We start from the raw sequence: 23,196 nt of genomic DNA on the forward strand, positions 1-23,196 counted from the left end.
CATTGACACATAAAACAATTTTAGTACAGTAGATTATTCTTTCGAGAAACTTAGTGGGGGTAATAATCCAAGGTGCAAGACGACTTCCTTTCCTTCATGGAAAGTGCTCAGTCAGTCTCAACTTGGGCTGTGGCTTCAGAGTTCAGAAAGAATCCGTAGAGGATAGAAATTTTTCACCTGCAGAAACAGGGATGAATCAGAGAGAAAAGGTGGGGGAGATGGAATTTAAAAATCTGAGTTTCAAAAGTTCTTTTTCTCTGAGACACAGCAGGGAATGCAGACAGTTTTGTGGATGATACTGGATGTTTTCAAATGCAGAAGAGACCGCATCATGTCGGGGAATTTTCTTATGCTCAGTAAAATGAGAGAAGAGTTACTTGCTAAAGTGGAGTTCAGATTGAGAGCCTCCCTCTTGGATGATGTTTGCCTGGAGAAAAGTCAAAGAGAAACATGGAGCTTCCTGAGCAGTGGTGGTAACTCCATACCTGACCAAGTCACTCTCTTGCTTGAAACCTTGGATCAGAAATCTTTGACTAGCTAGGAAAACACAATGATTTTTCTTTCTTGGTTTGAGTTTATTTTGTGATTTATCATGGAATGCAATAGGAAAAATAGGGACAAATAAAATTATATCAATTAACTTCATATATATATATTTTTAACTTTCTCCTAAGCTTAGATTACCTGGAGAAGGGAATGGCAACCCACTCCAGTGTTCTTGCCTGGAGAATCTCAGGGACAGAGGGGCCTGGTGGGCTGCTGTCTATGGGGTCGCACAGGGTCGGACACGACTGAAGCAGCAGCAGCAGCAGCAGCAGCAGCAGCAAGCTTAGATTGGCGTCCCATTTAACTGTGAGAGCTCAGCACCTTCAATGTAGTCAGGAATACAGGGTGTTTTTTAAACCACCCTTGATATTCATCCCAAATGCAATTTTGTACTAGTTGTAGATCAGGGAGGTGGTCAGGCCCCACTCCACCTAATTGCCTACTTTTGCAGCGTGCTTTGTCAGTTCTCGTCGTTTTCTGTACACCATTGTGCTTTCCTTTCTACAGCACCTTTGAGTAAGGTGCCTTCACCTAACCAATGTCTGCTGCCCTTTCGCATGTCTCTCGTACTTAACTGAATTGTTTTCATCTTTCAAGACCTTGGCTTAAACTTGGCTGCTTCATAAAGCTGTCTAAAATTATATCTAGTCTCCTTCTCTCTGTCTCTGTGAATAGTAAATTCTGCTCAGTTCAGATCTTTATTTTCATATTTCTCCCTGCTTTCTTAGGTAGACTGCAGTTTCTTGTGGGAAGAACCATATCTTCTATTTCTTATATCCACTCACCATTGTCTAGTACCAGGCATGCATTAAGGATTAGTAAATGTTTGGCGATTGTATTATAACACGTTTTATTTTCATATGAATACTCCAATAATTGGTATTTAAAATATGTACACTGCTTAATATTTGTCTTTTATTGTGCTACTGCAGGTAATGGTTGTTATAATAAAATGTTTCTGGTGTTCTAGGTCCTATTAATATACTTTGTTAATTTAAAATATTATTTTTAATTTACATTTTCTTTTTTTTTTTTCATTTTCATGGTCTATATGTGATTGTTCGGCCCCTAGTCATGACTCCTAAGAATGTCACTATAACCTGTCAGAGAATTCTTGGGTTAAGGTGTTTTTACCTCTCATCTCTGAAATTATGCTTCATTATGATATGCTCCTTCAGTCTTTTTTTTTCCAGCAGCTTATCCCTGATAATAAAACTTTGCCTGCTGTGCTCTGAAATTTTACCATTCCTTTTTCTATGGGCCATATAAGGTCTGATACATTTAGCATAAGGAAATGCACTGAGTAATGCCATAGATCTTGTAATTTTTTTTCTCTCTTTTGGCTGCATTGGGACTCCCCTGAGGCATGTGGGGGCTTTGCTAGTTGAGGCACATGGACTTAGTTGCCCCATGGCATATGAAATCTTAGTTCCCCAACCAGGGATTGAACCCACATCCCCTGCATTGAAAGGCAGATTCCACTGGACAACCAGAGAAGTCCCAGATCTTGTAATTTGGTTGTTATTGGGAAGTGGTCATTTGCATGACTCCTTGAAGCCAAGGAGCTTTTTATGAGGTAAAAAGGTACCAAAGAAACATTTAAGTTGAATAATAAATTTATCACAAAATAATTTCAAAATGTATTTCTTATTTTTGCAGAAGAACCAAATGTATTATGAAGCTATACAGAACATAAAATGCATCTTTGTGTTTATTTTAGGACTCAAACATTTTAAGTCCAGTGCAAGATGGAACAAAGAAACCTCAGATTGACAGCAATAAGGGCAACAACTATCGGATTGTAAAGGAGGTCAGCAGCTAGTTTCATGTGGGTTTATATTTGCATGGCAAAAGAGTTTTGCCTGTTGATTATATTTAATATTGTATTTTCTATGGTTAATGATTTTATCTTGTTTGGAAAGATTTTGATTAGGCTCAGTAAACTCTGCGTCCAGAATAAAAAGTGTCGCAATCAACATCAACGATTACTGAAAAATATGGGAGCCCATTCAGTGGTGTTGGATCTGCTGCAGATACCTTATGAAAAGGTGAGTTTTTAGGTTCCGTTTTCCTTTTTTAATTTTGAGGCAATTTCAGTATAGCACAGTTGCAATTAATATTTTCCCCAAACCCTTTGCAAGTAAGTTGCCAACCCGATGCCCTACCTCCCCTGGGTCCTTTAGTGTGTTTTCCCTGTGAACATCACCCCATAACACCCTTCCAGATTGAGAAAGAACATGGCACTCTGCTGCCATCTCATCCTCACAAGCCATTCACGTGCTCCCATCATCCTAATCACGTACTGTTTGACAAAAAGATCCACTTCAGAAACAGGTGCTGTTTGGTGTCATGTCCATTTAAACCTCCTCATGCTGGACCTCTCATGACCTGGACACTTTTGAAGACAGACCAGCTATTCTGAAGACTGGCTCTTCATTTGGATCATCTGACTTTGCCTCATGATTGAATTCAGTTATGCATCTTTGGCAGGAACGTTACAGGAGTGACACTTAAGTTTTTCCCACCACTTCCTATCAGACAGCGTGCAATTTTGATTTGCCTCATGACCGGTGATGTTTACTTGGGTCACTTGATAAAGATGGTGTCTGCCAGAATTCTCACTGTGAGCCACTCAGTTTTCCTCTGTTATAAATATTTTGTGGCACAATTCTTTGAAACTAAGTAAATATTCCATTTTTGATTAAAATTTCTTTTTTTTAACCTTTTAAGTAATTTTTTTAAACTGGAAAACAGTGGCTTTACAATGTTGTGTTGATTTTTGCTGTACAACAACGTGAATCAGCTATAAGTATACACATATCCCCTCCTGTTTGAGCTCCCTTCCCCATGTATCCCACCCCGTAGGTCATCACAGAACACTGAACTGAGCTCCGTATGCTACATACCACAGCTTCCATTAGCTGGCTATTTTTATTAAACCTTTGATTTATTCATTTATTTATTTATTTATTTTAGTATGGGCTCATGGATGCTCATTTCACGTAATAGATTACATTAGGTTTCTATCATTATTTATTTTGACTGTCCCAAATTGGGCCAATGGAGCCCCTTTGGGTTAGTTGCCTGTCCTCTAACATGGCCTCATCATTCTTCGAGTGATTCATCACTTAATTGCGCATTAAAATGTTCCAAGCTCACCTTGCATTTTTCTTGTTTCACCTGAAATTAGCTGTTTCTTCAGGAAGCTCCAGATCTGTTTGGGGGAGAATGGTATTTGGGAGAAAAATTCTGAGAACGTAATGTACTTATTTCTGTAGGGGTTTTGCTTCTTTAGGTCCTCTAAGTAGACAGATCTAGAGGATATATGTGTGTGTGAGTATAATTACTCACTTATTAATATACTGTTTATAACTCATCTTCCACCATCACTGCTCTCCCTTCCTCCTCTAGGCTCTGACCTCCATCTGCGAATAGATGCCCTGTTTATCTCTTGGAATCCAACCATGCCAGGCCATATACCATTCCCACTTGGACTTTGCACTTCTCTTATTGAATTGCCCCCTGTCTGACTTAGTTGCATTTTAATATGTATATTTATAAGGTGGTATAATTCAAACTATGTTAGAGAATACGGTAAAAGAATTATTGAAAAGCAGCCACACGTATTAACTCCTTAGTATTTATAATTCAAATTATTATGTCTTTGATATTGTAACACAGGCATATGACATGTAATGAAGTCCCTTTTTCTAAAAATATAACTATAGTGTTGAGTGTTTTACTACTACTTTATGTTTGTGGGTTTTCTATTTTATTATTATATTTTTATTGAAATATTACTCATTTACGATATTAGTTTCAGGTGTCCAGCAGAGTGATTTGAAATATTTTTATAATCACAAAATGATGTCAGCATACAAGTTATTACAATATTATTGGCTATATTCCCTATGCTGTACATTACATCCTTTGTTTATTTTATAACTAGTTTATTTTATAAGTGAAAGTCTGTAACTCTTAATCTTCCCCACCTGTTCATCCCCTCATCCCACTCCACTCTGGTAACCATCAGTTTGTTCTCTGTATCTGTAAATCTGTTTCTGTTTTGTTTGCTTGCTTGTTTTCTCTTTTAGACTCTACATATAGGTGAACTCATGTAGTGTTTGTCTTTTTCTGATTTATTTCAGTTACATAATACCCTCAAGGTTCATCAGTGTTGTCACACATGACAAGATTCTGTTCTTTTTGGCTAAGTTTTATTCCATTGTGTGTGTATCTATCTATATGTGTGTGTGTGTGTATACATATATATATCTCTCACATCTTCTTGACCCATTCATGGAGACTTAGTTTGCTTTTGTATCTTGACTATTGTAAACAATGCTCCAGTGAACATGTGGGTGCATATATCTTTTTGAATTAGTGTTTTTGTTTTCTTCAGAAAAATACTCAATGTGGAACCTCTGGATCATATGATAGTTCTGTTTTTAATTTTTGAGGAAACTTTATACTGTTTCTATAGTGGCTATACCAATTTATGTCTCCACCAACAGTGCACAAGGGTTCTCCTTTCTCTAAATTTTCACCAACACTTGTTACTGTTTTTGACAATAGTCTTTCTAACAGGTGTGAGTTGATATCTCACTGTGGTTTTGATTTGCAGTTCCTTGATAATTGGGCTTCCCTGGTGGTTCAGCTGGTAAAGAATCCCCCTTCAGTGCAGGAGACCTGGGTTTGATCTCTGGGTTGGGAAGATTCCCTGGAGAAGGGAATGACTACCCACTCCAGTATTCTGGCCTAGAGAATTCCATGGACTTGCAGAGTTGCGGAGAGTCAGACACAATTGAGCGACTTTCACTTTCAATTCCTTGATAGTGATGTTGAGCATCTTTTCATGTGTTTGATAGCCATCTGTGTGTCTTCTTTGGAAAAAAATGTCTATTCAGTGTCTTTGCCCATTTCTTTCTTTCTTTTTTTTTTTTTTGATGTTGAGATGTATGAGTTTTTGTGTATTAACCCCTTATTAGACACATCATTTGCAAATATCTTGTCCCATTCAGTATTTTGCTTTTTTGTTTTGTTGATAGTTTCCTTTGCTGTGCCAAAACTTTTTAATTTAATCAAATTTTAATTTAATCAAATCAGGTCCCATTTGTTTACTTTTGCTTTTGTTTCCCTTGCCTGAGGAGACATCCAAAAAGTGTTGCTGAGACCAATGTCAAAAGTATACAGCCTGTATTTTCTTCTAGGATTTTTATGATTTCAGGTCTTAGATTTAAGTCTTGAATCCATTTTGAGTCTGTTTTTGTATATGGTATAAGATAGTAGATTCTTTCGCATGTAGCTGTCCAGTTTCACCAACACTAAGAAGTTCTGTTTTCCCCAAGGTGTATGCTTGTCTTCTTTTTCATACATTTTCTCCAGTCTCTTCATCAGCCTAGAATATCTAAACCAAGTGATTTTTAACTTGCATCACCTAAATTTTGAATAAAAGGTTGAAGAATTTTCCTACACATCACTGAAAAGCACATACAATGTGGTATCATCTGTCTCAGAGCTCATTCCTAGGTTAATTGACCACATGTTTTTGGGTTTATCTCTGGGCTCTCTGTTTTGCTCCATTGATTTATGTGTCTGTTTTTGTGCCACCATCATACTGTTTGAATCACTGTAGCATTGTAGTATAGTTTAAAATCAGGAAGCATGGATGTCCAGCTTTGCTCTTTTTTCTCAAGATTGTTTTGGATATTAAGGGTCTTTTGTGGTTCCATATAAATCTTAGAATTATTTCTGTGAAAAATGCCACTGGGGTTTTCTCAGCTTTAATAACTAGATTGTTCATAAACAAGCAAAAAAAAAAAAAAAAAAATCAGGTGACAGCTTCAAAGAAATACCAATTCTAGTAGAATTGCCCCTGCCGTTCTTCTGTACTGGCTGGCTTTTCTGTGTGAATTGAGTGTTCCTGTAGCTGAAGTTGCTTTGATATTTTTTCGCTATGCCTGGACTACAAACATAAAAGAAAATACTAGTATATTTTGAAATAAAAACTTCCTATTTTCAAGATGGGAATGAGTTTTTGGACATAATTATTAGTCTAGTTAGTTCATCCCTATTTTAAATATGAGGAAATGAGTCTATTAATGATTTTAGGCTGTTGGTTTAGTTATATATGGCATAAAATTTAGACTCTCAGATTAGGAAAAAAGAAAACAATAAAATGTTGAATTATTTTAATGTAAACTGTGACTCAAAACATAAATCCATTTTGTGTATCTGACACTGCCACATGACCTAGCCTAAAAAAATTTTAGTTGGTTTCAGTGAAATTTGAAAAGATAACTTTTAAGAAGAAAACTTTGCATTCTTTGTGAGTTTTGAAACTCAAGTTTCTTATTGAAATTTTTATTAGCAACAGAATACTTTATCATAGGACTTTGGGAAAGGACAGTGAATAAGGAAACGACTTAAGAGTATGTGTGCTAAGAAAGAGGGGACAAAGGGGAAGAAGAAGGCGGAAAGCGAAGAGATAAAGGAAAAGAATGAGATGGAAAAAAGAGGCAAAGTAAGTAGCAAAAGAAGCAGGCACAGAGAAAGGAGAGCGGAGAATAGAGGGAAGGTCAGAAATACTGGATTGGCCAGAGTTTGTTCAAGATTATTATAAGCCGCTATGCAACAACCTGAATGAACTTTTTGACCAACTTCAATATGTATAATTTACAGAGTGGGGAAGAGAGGGCAGGTGAGTGGAGAGAAGAGGGAATGAGAGCAGGAGAGAAGGAGCAGAAGGAGCCAGAGGAGGAGGGATAAATGCCTGGAGAAGAAAGGGAGGAGCTGGAGAAACGGGGGATAGAGATGATACAAGAATGAGGAAAAACAGAAAGCAGAAGGATCAGGAGGCTCCAGGTACACTGAAACACTGGAAGAAGGTAAATCAAAGAGAGGGAAGGAAAGAGAGGGATTGGAGGATGCAGGGCAGAAGGGAACAGAACTGGGGAGAGTGAGGAGGCCAGAGAGAGAGGAACCGGGGACAGAGGAGGTGTGGGGACAGATGCAGGGGAGAAGGGGCAGCTTTGTACAGCGATGGGAAATTGTAGTGGACAAGTGGGAAGATTGAGGAGAACGAGAAATGGACTGTGAAACAAAAAGGGGAGCAGAACAGCTAATAGAATGCAGATGAGGGGAGAGACATCTGCAAAATGGGAAGAGGTGTTGACACAGAAAGGAGACCATAAAACAGTGAAGAAAACAGGAAAAAATGCTTGTGTAAAAAAAAATGTTCTTTGATAGTATTTTTGCTCTGTGTGTTTCTCTGTATCATGTTCTACTTTTTAACTTCCAGAATGATGAGAAGATGAATGAAGTAATGAATCTGGCTCACACATTCCTGCAGAATTTCTGTCGGGGAAATCCACAGAATCAAGTTCTCCTCCATAAACATCTGAATTTGTTCTTAACCCCTGGTGTAAGTATTTGAGAGACTTCTAATATTTATAGTATTTATAGTAAAGTATCCATGTCATTTCTTTTAGCAACATTAATGGATAAAATTTTATTCATCTTTGTGCATGTGTGCGTGCTAAGTCACTTCAGTTGTGTCCAACTCTTTGTGACCCCATGGGCTGTAGCCCACCAGGCTCCTCTGTCCGTGGAATTCTTGAGACAAGAATGCTATAGTGGGTTGCGATGCCCTCCTCTAGGGGATTTTCCCTACCCAGGGCTTCAACCCATATCTCTTAAGTTTCCTGCATTGGCGGACAGGTTTGTTGCCACTAGTGCCACCTGGAAGGCCCCATATTCATCTTCATCACCTCATTTTATTCCTTGTAGGGGTTTCTTCCCCTGAAACTGAGTATCTTTTCTTTAAGGGAACATTTAAAGAAACTTGAAAAATTACACAAATCTTACCTGCAGATGGCAACTTCATTTTTATGTACACAGTTAGGAAAAAGATAAGGTACAGCAAAGACTAAGTGTGATGCCACGAGTAAGTAAATATGAAAAACTCGAAGGTGGAGTTTCCTCTGCTCTGTAAAACATGTGTCAGCGAATACTAAGGAAGAGCCATGTTTGAATAGTACATGATTACATTAATCTCAAGAATACTGTTGCCAACCTGTTGACCTTTATAATAAGCTCCCTTTTCCAACTAAATTCCTTTGTGAGCTCAGTTTTTTTATTTTTATTTTTTAAATGCTGAATAATCTCATTGCATTTTGTGGAAGAGAAAACTCACTGCAATTTTGCATAAAATAGAAAACTGATCACAAGCCGGGTAATATGGTCTAAGTGTTACTGTAAAATAGAAAACTGATCTTGTCAGAATTACAAGGGCACATTCCTTTGTGTGTAGCTCCTTGAAGCAGAAACTGTGCGGCACATCTTCATGAACAATTACCATCTGTGCAATGAAATTAGCGAGAGGGTTGTCCAGCACTTTGTGCACTGCATTGAGACACATGGCCGCCACGTGGAGTACCTAAGGTTTCTGCAGACGATTGTCAAAGCAGATGGTAAATACGTGAAGAAATGCCAGGATATGGTAATGACCGAGGTATGTTCTCAGTTTGCATTTTACCAGCTTCGCATAAATGATATGCTCAAATACGTGTTTTCTGTTAATTTTGAGTGAAAAAAATCCCCCAACAACATAGGTTTGGAAAATAATTTGAGTACAACTCTTAAGCATAAATGTATTTTGCTTAGGTCTAGGGAAGTGACGTATCATAAGGTGATGTTATAATTTTCTAGGAGTGTATTTTTCTTTTTGAGCCATAATGAATTTGTGTATTTTAAATAATGGGTAAAATCCTATGAAATGTTATAGATGATTTAAAATGAAAGTGATTAAAATTTTTATTTTTAAGTTTCAAAATATAACAAAAATGGATTAAACTCTGCTTTTTGAGTGCCTTTATTACTGTGTTCCTGTAATCCTAAAATGGATGTTCTTTGCTACTATTTACAGAGGGCTTTGAAGGAAATGAAATTAATAGAAATTATCTGTCAGTGATTTTTTACATTTGGAAGCTTAGCTCTTCAGAGTCAGTTAAAAATTTAAGAAAAGCAAATGGATGATGTACTCCATTTATTTTGCCCTCTTCATTATGATATTTCTCACTGAGCCAGATTTATACAGTGAATGAGTTACTTACTAGGAACCAAGTGACACTTTGGAGAATGGATGTGTGTGTGCTCTAAGTCCCTTCAGTTGTGTCCGACTCTTTGCAACCCTATGGACTGTAGCCTGCCAGGTTCCTCTATCCATGCTATTCTCAAGGCAAGAATGCTGGAGTGGCTTGCGATGCCCTCCTCCAGGGCATCTTCCTGACTCAGGGATTGAACCCATATCTCTTATGTCTCCTGCATTGGCAGGCGGGTTCTTTACCACTAGCACCACCTCGGAAGCCTACTTTGGAGAACACTTTGAGCCTCTGTGGTGGGTAGATCATTGCCCTGTGACCTAATGTTCTCTAAAGGCCTGGATGGATTAAAGCAGCTTTCAACCATCTACAAACAGTTACTTAGTGGATTATATTGATTTGGGGGAATTTTCATAATTATACACTTTAAATTTGGGATGGGAGAAATTTCTGTATTGTTACAATGTGAGTCCCTCTTGCCCCATAAAAATTTCAAAGTTAATTCAGTGTAAAGTTCTGAATTTTTAATGTAAATTATTGTTATTAAACATTTAAGGAGCATTGTAAATTTGTGAAATTTACCTATCTGTATTTGCATTCATAATAGTTCTCCTTTGCCTAGAAATGTGGCAATTAATTCGATTTTGGAAAATCATCATGGAAAGAATTAAAATGGGAAAGCAGCAAATAGTTAAGCAAGTCCAAGGGCATTTATTAGGTGACATGTTTCTATATGTAAAGAAATATTTATAATTTTATGTTAATATGTACATTTTTGACACAAATACATTCTCTTTCAACAGAACTTTCTGTGTAAGCCAGTGAATTGTCATATCAATTTAAGTATGTTATCAATTCAAATAAAATAGAGAAAAAGTTATGTAATCTGTGTTACCTACCTAAATATTTCCCACTGAGGGTAGAAAATTGGTACTAGAATAGACGAAAAGAATTGAGGCCAGCGCAGGTCCTGACCTGTCTGTGGTTTGGGGTTGCTATCTGCCTCATAAAGCAAAGTAGAGGGTTTGTCTCCTGGGAAGACAAAAGTTGTCTTCTCTGCAGAAGCCTCTTACATAACTAGCCTGGGCATCTTCCAGGAATAGGAGGGCGAGAATTGAGACTTCAGGAGGCTGGGTTTTCAGTTGAGGGAGAGAGAGAAGATAGCAGTGATAGTCTGGAGTGGAGTGTTATTACCTCCAGAACCCATCACTGTTAACTCAGCCAGGGCTTCATGGCAAAGTAGGTTCCTTAATAAAATAATACTGTTTTCCCCTCAAATAGACAATAAGACATTGTGGTGATTTAGCAATAAAATTAAATCCTGCTGGAAACTCCACTTTAGTTAGTTTGTTCCACAAACAAAACAGGAGGGAAAATTTATTTCATAGAAGCCCCTACTTATTCATTCTTTGTCTCTCTCTTTCTTTAAGCTTGTATTTTTCTTTTTACTTTTCTGCTTTTACCTCCATCCTCTACTGATATCTACAACAAATGGTATCTGCAAATTCTTGTAGAGTTACCTTTGGTTATGTGTACTTGCTTACTTATTCCATCACTATTGAAGGGGATGGGGATATTTTAATTCATAGTAAAATGAGACTTATGAGATTTCTCATACTTGGCAATGGCATCTACCATTTGAAATTAAAGAAAGTAACTTTATTGGAATATTTTGGAGGTTTAATTTCAGTGGCTAACTCATTGAACAGCTTCTAGTCATCTGTGTCATTTATTCTCAATGCCATGTACCTCTCCCATATCTCCTCAATTGGTTTTGATGACTTTCATAATTAATCACTTCACACATGAATACAATCTTTTTGCCATCCTGCTTTGGTATAGTTCTGCTTTTGCAATGTTATCTATGTTTTTATAAAGATATACACGTGTTTCCACATAGACCAAGCCTTTGGAAATAACTGCAAGGGTGAACATTTGGACTGCTATATAGACTCTCTTATTATCATTTCAGTTGATAAATGGGGGTGAAGATGTGCTGATATTTTACAATGATAGAGCATCATTTCCCATCCTTCTTCATATGATGTGTTCAGAGAGAGACCGAGGGGATGAGAGTGGCCCCTTAGCCTACCACATCACCCTCGTGGAGTTGCTGGCAGCATGCACAGAGGGGAAGAATGTCTACACTGAAATCAAGTGCAATTCCCTTCTGCCCCTGGACGACATAGTGAGGGTGGTGACCCATGATGACTGCATCCCTGAGGTAAGCCTGGCAAAAGCTTAGCAGCTATAGAATTGTTTTCAATTTCTAGTAAGTGCCAGAAGTCCTCCTGTGGTTATTTATAATGAGATAACACACTTAGTCACAGAATAGTACCTAGGTATATAATTAGGCAAATTTAAAAATCATTAAAACTTACTTTTGTGTTCTACAAGGGACTATGAAAGTTGATAAGCCTTTTAAGAGTATAGCCACTGTTAGTTTTCTAGAAATTCCACTATAGAAATTTCTAGGTATGGTATTGTGATCAGACTTAAACATTTACTTGTAACTTCTAGTATGTTTTGAGCATAAAACAGGTGCTTCATGAATAATTCGCAGTCATCAATAGAGGCTAGATTGGTGCTGCAGGACCACTATTAGATTCTCTAGGTTTACCTTTGCTTTATGGAATAGCAGCTTTCTTGGAAACATGGACACATATTTTCCTTTATTCATACGTCGCCTACCCTCCATCCTAGTTTGGCATGACAGGCAGGGAAAAAACTCATTAGAGACTGGTTGTCTGCCAGGTGCATTAATGAAGCTTCCAGGAATGTATATGACAATAATTTCTTTTTTTATACTGTTCTAGTGTATTGTTGCAAAGTTTATAAATATGTGATATGCTAAATCCAAACATTTTAAATCACAGTAACTTTAAAAGATACCAGGTTAGTTAATTTTCCTATTTCCAAATAGTCCTGCATAGTGATGGACTTGAAAGTATATTTTTTATGAAATTTTTTAGGATTGCTAACACCTCAAACCAAGAGTACTTCATGCCTTGATTGTTTTGAAGTAAAGTAGCAAGGAAAGGAAGCATAGTGTTGTGATTAAATTGTGGGTTCTGTCTTTATTTGAAGTCCTGATTCTAGCCAGTCAGTTCTCTCTGACATAGCACTCTAACCTCTTATATTCACCTGCTTCACCCCTCTTCATCCTTTAGATCCTGATTCAAGTATTACTTCTTCAAAGAAGACCCTCCTGGCTTCTAGTTTTAGAGCCTATAAGAGTCTACAATTTGAAATTTGACATTTGAATTTTATTGATTAACAAATGTCTGTAGTCTTTTCATTCTTTACCAAAATTATGAGCTCAGTGAGAGTAACAGCTGGGTCTATTTATAGTTACCATTATATTCTCTAAGCCTGGACCTACATTTAATAAATATGTTTTGAGTGAATGAGTGAATGGGTTGAAGAATGAGTCAGAATCTTGGATCGGTTACTTCCTACCTGTGTGACTGACTCCAGCAGGTGACTTAACCTTTCTCATTGTCAGTTTACACAATTTTGAGTATAATAACTATAGTCCATATCTGGTAGAATTGCTGTGGAATTAAATTAAGATATTGCAGAATCTCCAGAATGCTGGAGAGTCTGACGCCTCGTTACCCTGTAATGCAGCCTTGACACAGGCACCCTGTGGTTGAAGGTTTTAGACCTCAGTCAAGCAGTGATAACGTCTAAGGCCATAAAAGCTGGCCTTGTATTCCTGTTGGTTCTAACTTGGATTCTATGAATCTTTTGAAACTGTTTACCTGATTTTTTTATATATGTGATTTTTACTGGGGAAATTTATAGCCTTCATCACATTTTCATAAAGAGAAAGAGGAAAGACAAGGAGAGAGGAAAAAAAGAGGAAAGAAAAGAAAAACAAAAACTACTGGTCTGTGTACTTTAGTAATGGTATATGTTGGTGAGACTCATCCCAGTCTCTTATGAGAAGTTTTGCTAAATCTGGAAAAATACTTTAATACATCTTAAAATAATACCATTTTTTTTTGTAAACTGTGAGCCTGGTTCTTCTCAGAAATAGCAATTTAATTGTTTTTGAATGGCAATACAGTATTATTTACTCAACATATTTAAGTGTTGTATTAGATCTCTCTTGGTTGCAATGGACAGAAACCTAATTTAGACTCGTTTAAATTTTAAAAGGGAATTTTATATATTGACTCCAGGGTTTGGAAATTTGAAGGATGGTTGTTCAGGTGAGTCAAGAGGTTCAAGCAGTGTCAGAGTTCCATCTATCTCTTGTTCCCTTTTCCTTTGTGGTTTTGCCTCATGCCCTTTTTCCTGAGCATGATTTTCCTCTAAACACCTGGAGAAGAGGCTTCTTGGAGTTCAGGTTTACCTTGTTCCATTTGACAATGAGAGAGAGAAAGAGAGAGGATGAATATGAATGAATGAATGACAGACACAAGGGGAAAGGAGGTGGGGAGATGCGAGAGAGTAGAGGGAGGGAGAGAGAGAAAGGGACACTTGTCTCAAATATGTCAGACTTGGTCTACATGAAGTTCACATTCTCACACCAATCACTGGGCCCAGGGGAACAGAATACTAGGTCATGTGTTTACCCCGGGTCAGGGGATGAAATATCTTGGTAAAAGAAAGGAGATAGGCATGCTCTCTGGGTAGACACAAATCATACTATAATTTGCTATAGGAAATAAGAGTTTTATTTAACTGTTCCTAACAGATATTTGAAAATGAAGAATGTAGAAAAAACTAAAAGATAAAACTTACTTTCTTTTATATTTGAAACTTGGCACAGGTTAAGATTGCTTATGTGAATTTTGTTAATCACTGTTACGTTGACACTGAAGTGGAAATGAAAGAAATCTACACAAGTAACCACATTTGGAAATTATTTGAGAACTTCTTGGTGGATATGGCAAGGGTAAGTTATGCTTTGACCACTAAATGCTGCTTCATGTTTAGTAAGGTTGTTGATGTAGCTTTTGACTAAATAGTATCAAGCAGCTATTAATAGATGAAAACTTAAAATTAAACCTGCTATGTTTGGATGTCATCTGTTACATTCAAAAAGTTGTGACTGAGTTTCACAAGACTGTGAGTGAGATTTAATTAATTAAGGTACACAAAATGCCAGTACAGTGTATATGGCAATAAGGTATTCATTTTCATTTTTACCACTGATTATATTGGTCTATTAGTAAACAGAATTTTAGTAGCCATCTTACATTGGTTAGAGAAGCTATTTGGCAGAGATCAATTTATTCAGCCTCATGTCAATTACAAACTGTAGATAGAAGAAGTCTCACGATATCTTGACTATGGCTTTCAGTCAGGTAGGTACTTGACCATACTGGTTGGGACCTAACACTGCCCACTGTTGCCTCTGAGAGTGTGTTCCAGTAATTGAATCATCTGCTGTTTTTACTCATGTCAGCCAAAATGCAGTCTGCTTTTTACTTTGAGTCCATTTTCTCATGTTTGGCTTTATTTGAGGGTTGGGAAGGACACATGTAGACTGGTTGGCATTTTCTGGATATTGTCTAGCATATGTTTTTGTCTGTTAATATTGACTGAATGAATGAAGGAAGGAAGGAAGGAACCTTTGATAGCACTTAATTTTATTTAGTATATTTTATGCCCCTTCTAAGCATACTGAATTATCAAAATGTCCAAACTCTATTCTTTTAGGTTTTTTTTTTTTTACAGGGGGCTGGGGATCTTCTTCCTTAAAATTATGGGACATACTGTTCAATTAAGGGTTTCACTAATAGAAGATAATGTATAGCTAACTCTTTAGACGTGTTATGACTTATGGTGTCCTGTCCCAGTCCTCTGGCCTCCTGCATTCCTGAGTGCTGTGATTTACATGGGTCTTACTAAGATGTACTGAAGATGTAGTGAAGGAGGGGGGTTGATGAAGTCCACATGAATGGATGCTGATTTTATCGATTATCTCACTGCCTCCTTACAGTTCTTTCTGGAAGGAGGAAGGACAAAGGGGATATAAGGAAACAACTGCAGACCCAGACATCCAGGACCAATCTTAGATAACAGAATAAATCACATATTCTAGTCCAGGCACTCTTATATTTAGTCAGGGTTAGCAGGTGGAATGTATTTATTTCGTCTTTGATGTGGGGAGTATGCTTGAGCTCCGCTGTGTTCACACGTGTGTGAAGTAAAGCAGTTCCTGTTTTACTGTATTTCTGTAGACCTTCAAAGCCACTCGTTACCTTCCTCAGGTGGACCTGCACCTGTGGAGGAGTCATCCTGTCTTACACAGCACTACATACCACTTGTATTTACCCTTGTGACCTTGTGAAAGCGCTTCTAAATGACTAGCCACAAGTACCTCTGGAGGCCTTGGAGTGAACAACGGTTTACATGCTGATGGCTGAGGTTTAAAACTGCATGTGCGGGAAGATAGTAAAAATATTGCAGACTGATTTGCAGATTTGCACGGTGCTCTGGACTAAAGATAAGGTTGAAAAGACCAGAGTCACACTCTAGACAGCATGTGCTGCAAAGCTAACAGGATTTTTATTTTTAAACTAAAGAAAGCTAATGATAACTGTCATTGATTCATTGATCATGCTACCTTGGAAACGGTCTTTCCATTGATGTGTTTATTCATAAGGCTAAGGGGTACATTTTTGTTTTAAAGTGTGTGTGTAGGCAGGATTTTTATTTTATTTTGATTAAGTAGACTTAGTGTTATTAGTATTAAAGGCTCTAAGGGAATTTCATGGTCTTTTTGGTCTATTCAGTCCTTATGTCTAACCACAATAGCTTAACTATACTGCAGAAAGCATTTTTTCTTTCCTTCTTGTTTCCCTCCCTCTTGTTTATGTCAAGCAGGAACTCTTTTATCCCCTCATTGAGAAAGATAAGGAATCACCCTTCTTATGTCAGGGAAGGGACAGGAAACCTGACTTTCCATATCTAGGATTTGTCTTTCTCCCCTTGAAGAAAGTTTAAGGAGCTACCACACACTTTCAAATTCAAATACCAAAAAAAAAAAAAAAAATATATATATATATATATATGTATATATATAGGTAAGTAAGTATAATGTGGCGTTTTAGGCAAATTTTCAGTTCAGTAGAGCAGTAATTCTCAAACTTTAGTAAACAGTAGAATTACATGCAGGGTTTGATAGAACACAGATTGCTGGACCCCACCCCCATAGTTTCTGATTCAGTGAAAGAAAGTCTTTGCATTTTTAAGAAGTTTTCACATGGTCCTGAAGATGCTGGTTTAGGGACCACACTTTGATAATCACTGAAGTAGGGCAGGATTGTTAAGACTAGGCATTTTAGAGGCATTAGCCAGACCAGCGTTAAAATTTAGATTCTGCCTCTTTTTTTTTTCTTTTTATTTATTTATTTATTTTAATTGGAGGCTAATTAATTTAGATTCTGCCTCTTAATAGCTCAATTATCTTGTTGGGCAAGACACCTATCCCTCTGATGCTGAATTTCCTTATTTGTAAAATCAATACAATAACAATGCATTCTTTATAGTGTTACTGGGAGGATTCAATGAGATAATGGGTATATAGGTCTTAACACAGGCATGGCACTTAGTAAGAGAGTTGGTACTATCATCCATTTTATCCATATCATGGTAACTTCACTGGTATTATTAAAAGGTTATATGTAGCCTTTAAAGCAATTTCAAGTAGTTTCCCCAAGACCCAATGATAATATGGAGGATGACCTGAATGAGGACCATCCAACACAGGCGAGACCCAGAAGCCATGTTGGTGAAGCTGGACGCAGGCAACAGCAACCTGACATAGAGATGGACTAAATTCAGATGTTATAACAAAGTTATGAAATCCTGGGGCAACTGATTTCCATCACTGAGACAGGTGAAGGTAATCTGGAGGAAAGGCATTTGGTAAATTGGACCTGAAGAACCATAGGATCTCAGGGTTGAAAGAAACTGGCAATCCTGCAGTTCAGTGTTCAGTTCAGTTCATTTCAGTTCAGTCGCTCAGTCGTGTTCGACTCTTTGCAACCCCATGAATCACAGCACGCCAGGCCTCCCTGTCCATCACCAACTCCTGGAGTTCACTCAGATTCACGTCCATCGAGTCCGTGATGCCATCCAGCCATCTCATCCTCTGTCGTCCCCTTCTCCTCCTGCCGCCAGTCCCTCCAGCATCAGAGTCTTTTCCAATGAGTCAGGTCTTCACATGAGGTGGCCAAAGTACTGGAGTTTCAGCTTCAGCATCATTCCTTCGAAAGAAATCCCAGGGCTGATCTCCTTCAGTGTTCAGTACCTGCCTGTATATTTCCATTAACAGTGACCTCAGTCTTCTCTTTTTGGGGAGACAACTGGTTTCATTACTAGAAAACTTGTTAAAAGGTCTTATATTGATCCAGATTTTTATGTTATAATTTTTTACCTATTTTTCCTTTTGTAGCAACATAGAATGATTCATTTCAGAAAAGATGTGGGTATTTGCTAGTCTCCTTGTTAGTGATCTAGTTTGAAATGATAAAGGTATACAACTTAAAGGAACTTAAGATCATCTAGGTTGACCTGATAATTTTGCTCCCAAGTTCCAGAGAGATTAATTTGCTAGCATGGGATATTTTGCCTGGCTGGTAACAGAACTGGAAGGCCTGCGGGTGCTGAATCCAGGGTTCTTCACGCAGTAACTTCTCAAGTATGTTGTGATAGCCCTCACGTCTCCTATTGTTTTCTCCATGACTTTCGGTGGTTCCTCTTCCGTTAAGATTTCTGGGCTTGTTTGCAGTATGCTTTTGAATTCTCTCTAATTTGTTAGTGTTTTAAACATGGCTTTCAGGATGGAACCCAGTGCTTCAGTCAAGGTTCAACTAGCGCAAGTATGTATGTGTGTGCATGTGTGCATAGGTTCAGTTGCCCAGTTGTGTCTGACTGTTTGCAACCCCATAGACTGTATATCCTGCCAGACTCCTCTCTCCATGGAATTTCTTCAGGCAGCAATATTGGAGTGGGTTGCCATTTCCTCCTCTAGGGGATCTTCCTGACCCAGGGATCAAACCTGTGTCTCTGTGTCTCTTGCATTAGCAGGCAGATTCTTTACAATTAGTGCCACCTGGGAAGTGCAAGCCAGCACAAGGCTGATGATTAAAAATTTGGAGAGCAATCCTGTTTGAAAGGCAAATGAAATATTAATGTGTGGTGGCCCTCAGACCACCTTCCACCTTTGCCTTCATGTTTCTCCGGAGTCAGCACCACCAAGTTCCTTTTGTTTGCTCTTGGTAAAGTCCTCTAAACAGTCCCTTAATTAGTATCTTTCGTGTTCCTGTTTGTACTTTCTTGTCTTTTATATTGTTAAGACCCATGTAAGAAAAGTTTTCCTAAAGACAGTTTTTACTAAACCAAATTTGTTTAGTTTTAATTTTTATTATTCTTAAATATTTGTTTATTTGCACTGGCTTGTTTCATATACTTATTCTATTCTGATTTTCTGACAGAACCAGCATCCATGTCCTATAAATACACCAGATTTAGACAGACAGCAAAGCTGTTAGGCCTATGAAAAGTTGTTTTAACTGTCTTTTAGAGAGAGCATTTAACAACAGCCCACTTTGATCTCTGTGTCAGTGCAGCTAAAATCGGTGTTTGTAAGATAGAAATGCTTTTCTTTGCTCCATAACTGATTGTTGTTGCAGAGTCAGGAGATTTGAGTCCTATTAGAAGGCACATGGAGAGGGGTGAGCTGTGGACAGTGTTAGCCTCAGACTTTTTTTCCTTTTGAAGATGTTCCTAATTTTGCTACCAATTCCAAGGTTCTCTAATGGTCAACAATACTCTTAAGTGATGTACTGGCCGATGAAATTAGGCTGAGGAATAATTTAGAAACACACCTGCCACAGTGTCATGTCACTGTCTCATCAAACACTGCTTAACAAGACAAATCAGAGTATTTCATTTCCAAGTAGATCACTTGAGCGCCTTTGGCTTACCGAATAGGTAGGAAATAACAGAAAAGATACAATGTATATGTACTTTTAAATACACTTTCCAGGTTCTCTAATTTGATAGAATCGAATAGGTTTTCTTTGCTTGATGAATTGATTCCAAAATTTTCTTCATTGTTTTTTAAGTTGAATGAGCCACTGAGAAGTCTCATTCTAAGGCCTTCTTTTTGAAATGCATTTATTTTTGGTTTTGGCTGCGGGCTACTCTCTAGTTGTGGTGTGGGGGCTTCTCTCATCGCTGTGGCTTCTCTGGTTGCAGGGCGTGGGCACACAGGTCACGAGGACTTCAGGAGCTGTGACTCTCAGGCTGTAGATGTGCGGGCTCAGTAGTTGTGACACATGGGCTTAGTTACCCCGTGGCATGTAGGATCTTCCCGGATCAGGGATCAAACGCAAGTGCCCTGTATTAGCAGGCAGATTCTTAACCACTGGACCACCAGGGAAGTCTCTTCTAAAAAGCCTGTTGGGTAGCATCACTGACTCAATGGATATGCGTCTGAGCAAAATCCAAGAGATAGTGAAGGACAGGGAAGCCTGGCATGCTACAGTTCATGGGGTTACAGGGTGTCAAACATGAATTAGCGATTGAACAACAATAGCTAGCACGGCAGGCAAGTGAAGAATGTAAGTATTCTGTAAGTGTCATTTTGTGTGTAGCACCAGTCCCTCAGTTGTAATTCTGCTTTTCTTTTCAACTTTCATGATGAATTTATAATGGTGGTGCCCATGTGGAGCAAACACTTGTTTGACTGTTCTTCACTGATGACTGGTTGGCCCCAGTCCTGCATAGCACTTTCTGCTCTTCAAGTCATCATTAGCATTTATCATAGTTGATAATCTCCTTGAAACATGACCTCACTTGGCCCGCAGGCTATCAGTCCTACTCTCAGCCTTCCACTTCACCAGGCCACTCCTTCTCAGTCTCCTTTGCTATTTCCTCTGGATCTTCCTAGCTTCTAAATATTGAAGTGTGCCAGGCGCAAACCTTAAACTAGCTCCCTCCTCTCTCCACAGTCTCTTGCGGTTTTCATCTGCTCTACGTTAATCCCAGGCTGGTCGAAGTTTGGGTCGTTCCTCTTATAGTCTCGCATGTCTCACTGCCCACGTGACATCTCCAGTTGGCAACTGAACCTCAAATTCTTCACTCACTTTCTTGTCCCACTAAGAATTCCTTTTCAAGTCTTTTGCATCTCAGTAAATGGCAATGCCATCAGTCATTCTAGACATTCAGGCATAAACATTGTGATGTCATCTGTAAATCTTACTTTCTTGCTCTTAAATTTAATCCTTTAGCAAACTCTACAAGATCTAACCTTAAAATATTCAAAATCTGACTACCTCTGAATACTTTGATCATTGCCACCCTGCACCAAAGTACTATTAAGTTTCATCTGGATAATTGCTGTAGCTGTTTTTCCGGCTTCTACTGTTGACCCCTCCCTTCATCTTTTCTCTATACAGCAGCCATAATAATTAAAAAAGAGGAAGAATATTGGTTCAGGTTCCTCCTCTGCTCAGACTGCTCACAGAGTAAAATCAGTATATGATTGGACTCTCCTCTGTTCAGTGACCACCCCAACCCCACCGTGGCTTCCCACTGTCCTCTTGTTGTCTCCTTGCCTAGCTCTCTTTTGCTTCTGGTGGCCTGCTTGCTGCTCCTCACACGTGGCAAACTCACTCCCTTCTCAGCATCTCTGCATCTGCCTGGGATGTACTCATCTCCAGGTACCCTCCATCCTCATGACTTCTTTGAGGTCCCTCCCCTACTTAAAGTCCCCTTAAAGTCTTCAGAGAAGCTTTGGTTGACTTCCCAATGTTAAGGAACAATCTCTTCCTTCTGTACCCTCTTCTTGAGCTTAAATTTTCTTTTTAAAAATTTTATCTATGTAGTTTTGGGTACACTGGATCTTTGTTGCTGCAAGTGGCCTTTCTCTAGTTGCAGCGAGTGCAGGTTACTCTTACTTTTGGTGCACAGACTTCTCATTGTGGTGGCTTCTCTTGTTGCCGAGCATTTGCTCTGCGTGCTGGGGCTTCAGTAGTTGCCGCTCTCGGGTTTAGTTGCTCCGTGGCACGTGGGATCTTTCTGGACCAGGGTTAGAGCCATGTCCTCTGTATTGGCAGGCACAGTCTCAACCACTGGTCCACCAGGGAAATACTGCTTCATTTTTCTTTATACAACTTATCCTTACCTGATTTTTTTTAATGTATTTGTATTTCTTTCTGCTGCAATAAAAGGATAGAGATTTTGTTTGGTTCACTGCTGCATATCTGACATGGAACAGTGTCTTACACATAATAGATATTCAGTATTTGTGTTATTATTTATTTGGACTGCACTGAATATCTTGTGAAATCCCAGTTCCTCAACCAGGGACTGAACCCGGACCAGGGCAATGAAAGCATCAAGTGCTGACCACTAGACTGCCAAGGACCTCCCAGTATTTGTGGGATGAATAAATAAATCTCATATGAAGTTGAAAATATTTAAAAAGTGAATCTGAAAAAAGTGTGGTTTTAGCACAGAATTAAATGGGCATATCAATGGAATGAAATAAATAGCCAGAAAATGATTTGTATTTATGTAAGATACTATGATATAATAACTAATCACCTATTAGTTCAGAAGTGATGGGTAATTTTCAGTGATTAGCAAACTTTTTTTGGTCAAGAGAGGGATAGTTAATATTTTAGCTTTTCAGGCTCCTATCACAACTCTTATAACAATTACGGAAGGGAAAGGAGCCGTAGACAAATATAAATGAATAGATATGGCTAGATTTGACCCATGGTAGTTTGCCTACCTCTGGATTATTAAATTAGTAATAATAAACTTCATCAGGTTAGTGATTTTTATATATTTTGTTGTTCACTGATAGATCCCAGGTACATAGAACATCCTTGGCATAGAATAAGGGCATTCAATAAAAATTGTTGATTTGAACTAAAACAAAATGACATTTGAAGACCTGGCTCTTTGGGATGAAATGAACTTAGTTCCTGTCCTTACATCATATAATTGTATAAATTGCAATAGATAAATGTGAAATGATGAAAATGGTTGGATGTGTAGGTATGTATTTATCTGTCTTTGGATGAGAGTGTTATTTCTAAGCATAAATGCAGTAGACAAAATTAGCTGTGAAAAAAGCATTTCCCTATTTGAAAATGTAAAACACTGCGACCCCATGGACAGTAGCCTGCACCATGCTCCTCTGTCCATGGGATTTTCTAGGCAAGAATACTGGAGTGGGTTGCCATTTCCTTCTCATATATATATATACATATATATATATCTAAACATCATAAAAATAAAAGAACATAAAAATAGAAAAAGTTACCATACATTAAAAAAGGCTCATAACCTTTATGCAGAAAACATATATATGTATTGATAAGAAAAATATGAATAATCTAATGATAAAATGGGCCAAATCCAGGCATTTCCTGGGTTACATACAAGTAAATCCCTGAAAAAATAGTCAACTGTTAATAACTTTAAAAAAATACAAAGGAAAATAAGATCTAATTTATAACTATCAACATATAAAAATAAAAAGATAAAAGGATAATACTAAATATTGGTT

The 23,196-nt window shown here is 38.0% G+C and overlaps 1 protein-coding gene across 1 annotated transcript in view; it reads left to right on the forward strand.

The window, feature by feature from the left end:
* ITPR2 (inositol 1,4,5-trisphosphate receptor type 2) overlaps window positions 1–23,196 on the forward strand; it is a 592,637-nt gene that overhangs the window by 259,137 nt on the left and 310,304 nt on the right. The window contains exons 27-32 of the mRNA XM_052640930.1: window positions 2,267–2,356; window positions 2,469–2,594; window positions 7,847–7,969; window positions 8,858–9,058; window positions 11,620–11,871; window positions 14,428–14,553. Of these exons, the coding sequence (XP_052496890.1) occupies window positions 2,267–2,356; window positions 2,469–2,594; window positions 7,847–7,969; window positions 8,858–9,058; window positions 11,620–11,871; window positions 14,428–14,553 (918 nt within the window). The remainder of the gene's footprint in view (window positions 1–2,266; window positions 2,357–2,468; window positions 2,595–7,846; window positions 7,970–8,857; window positions 9,059–11,619; window positions 11,872–14,427; window positions 14,554–23,196) is intronic.

Source organism: Budorcas taxicolor, chromosome 5, assembly GCF_023091745.1.
Source record: "Budorcas taxicolor isolate Tak-1 chromosome 5, Takin1.1, whole genome shotgun sequence".
Classification (NCBI taxonomy): domain Eukaryota; kingdom Metazoa; phylum Chordata; class Mammalia; order Artiodactyla; family Bovidae; genus Budorcas; species Budorcas taxicolor.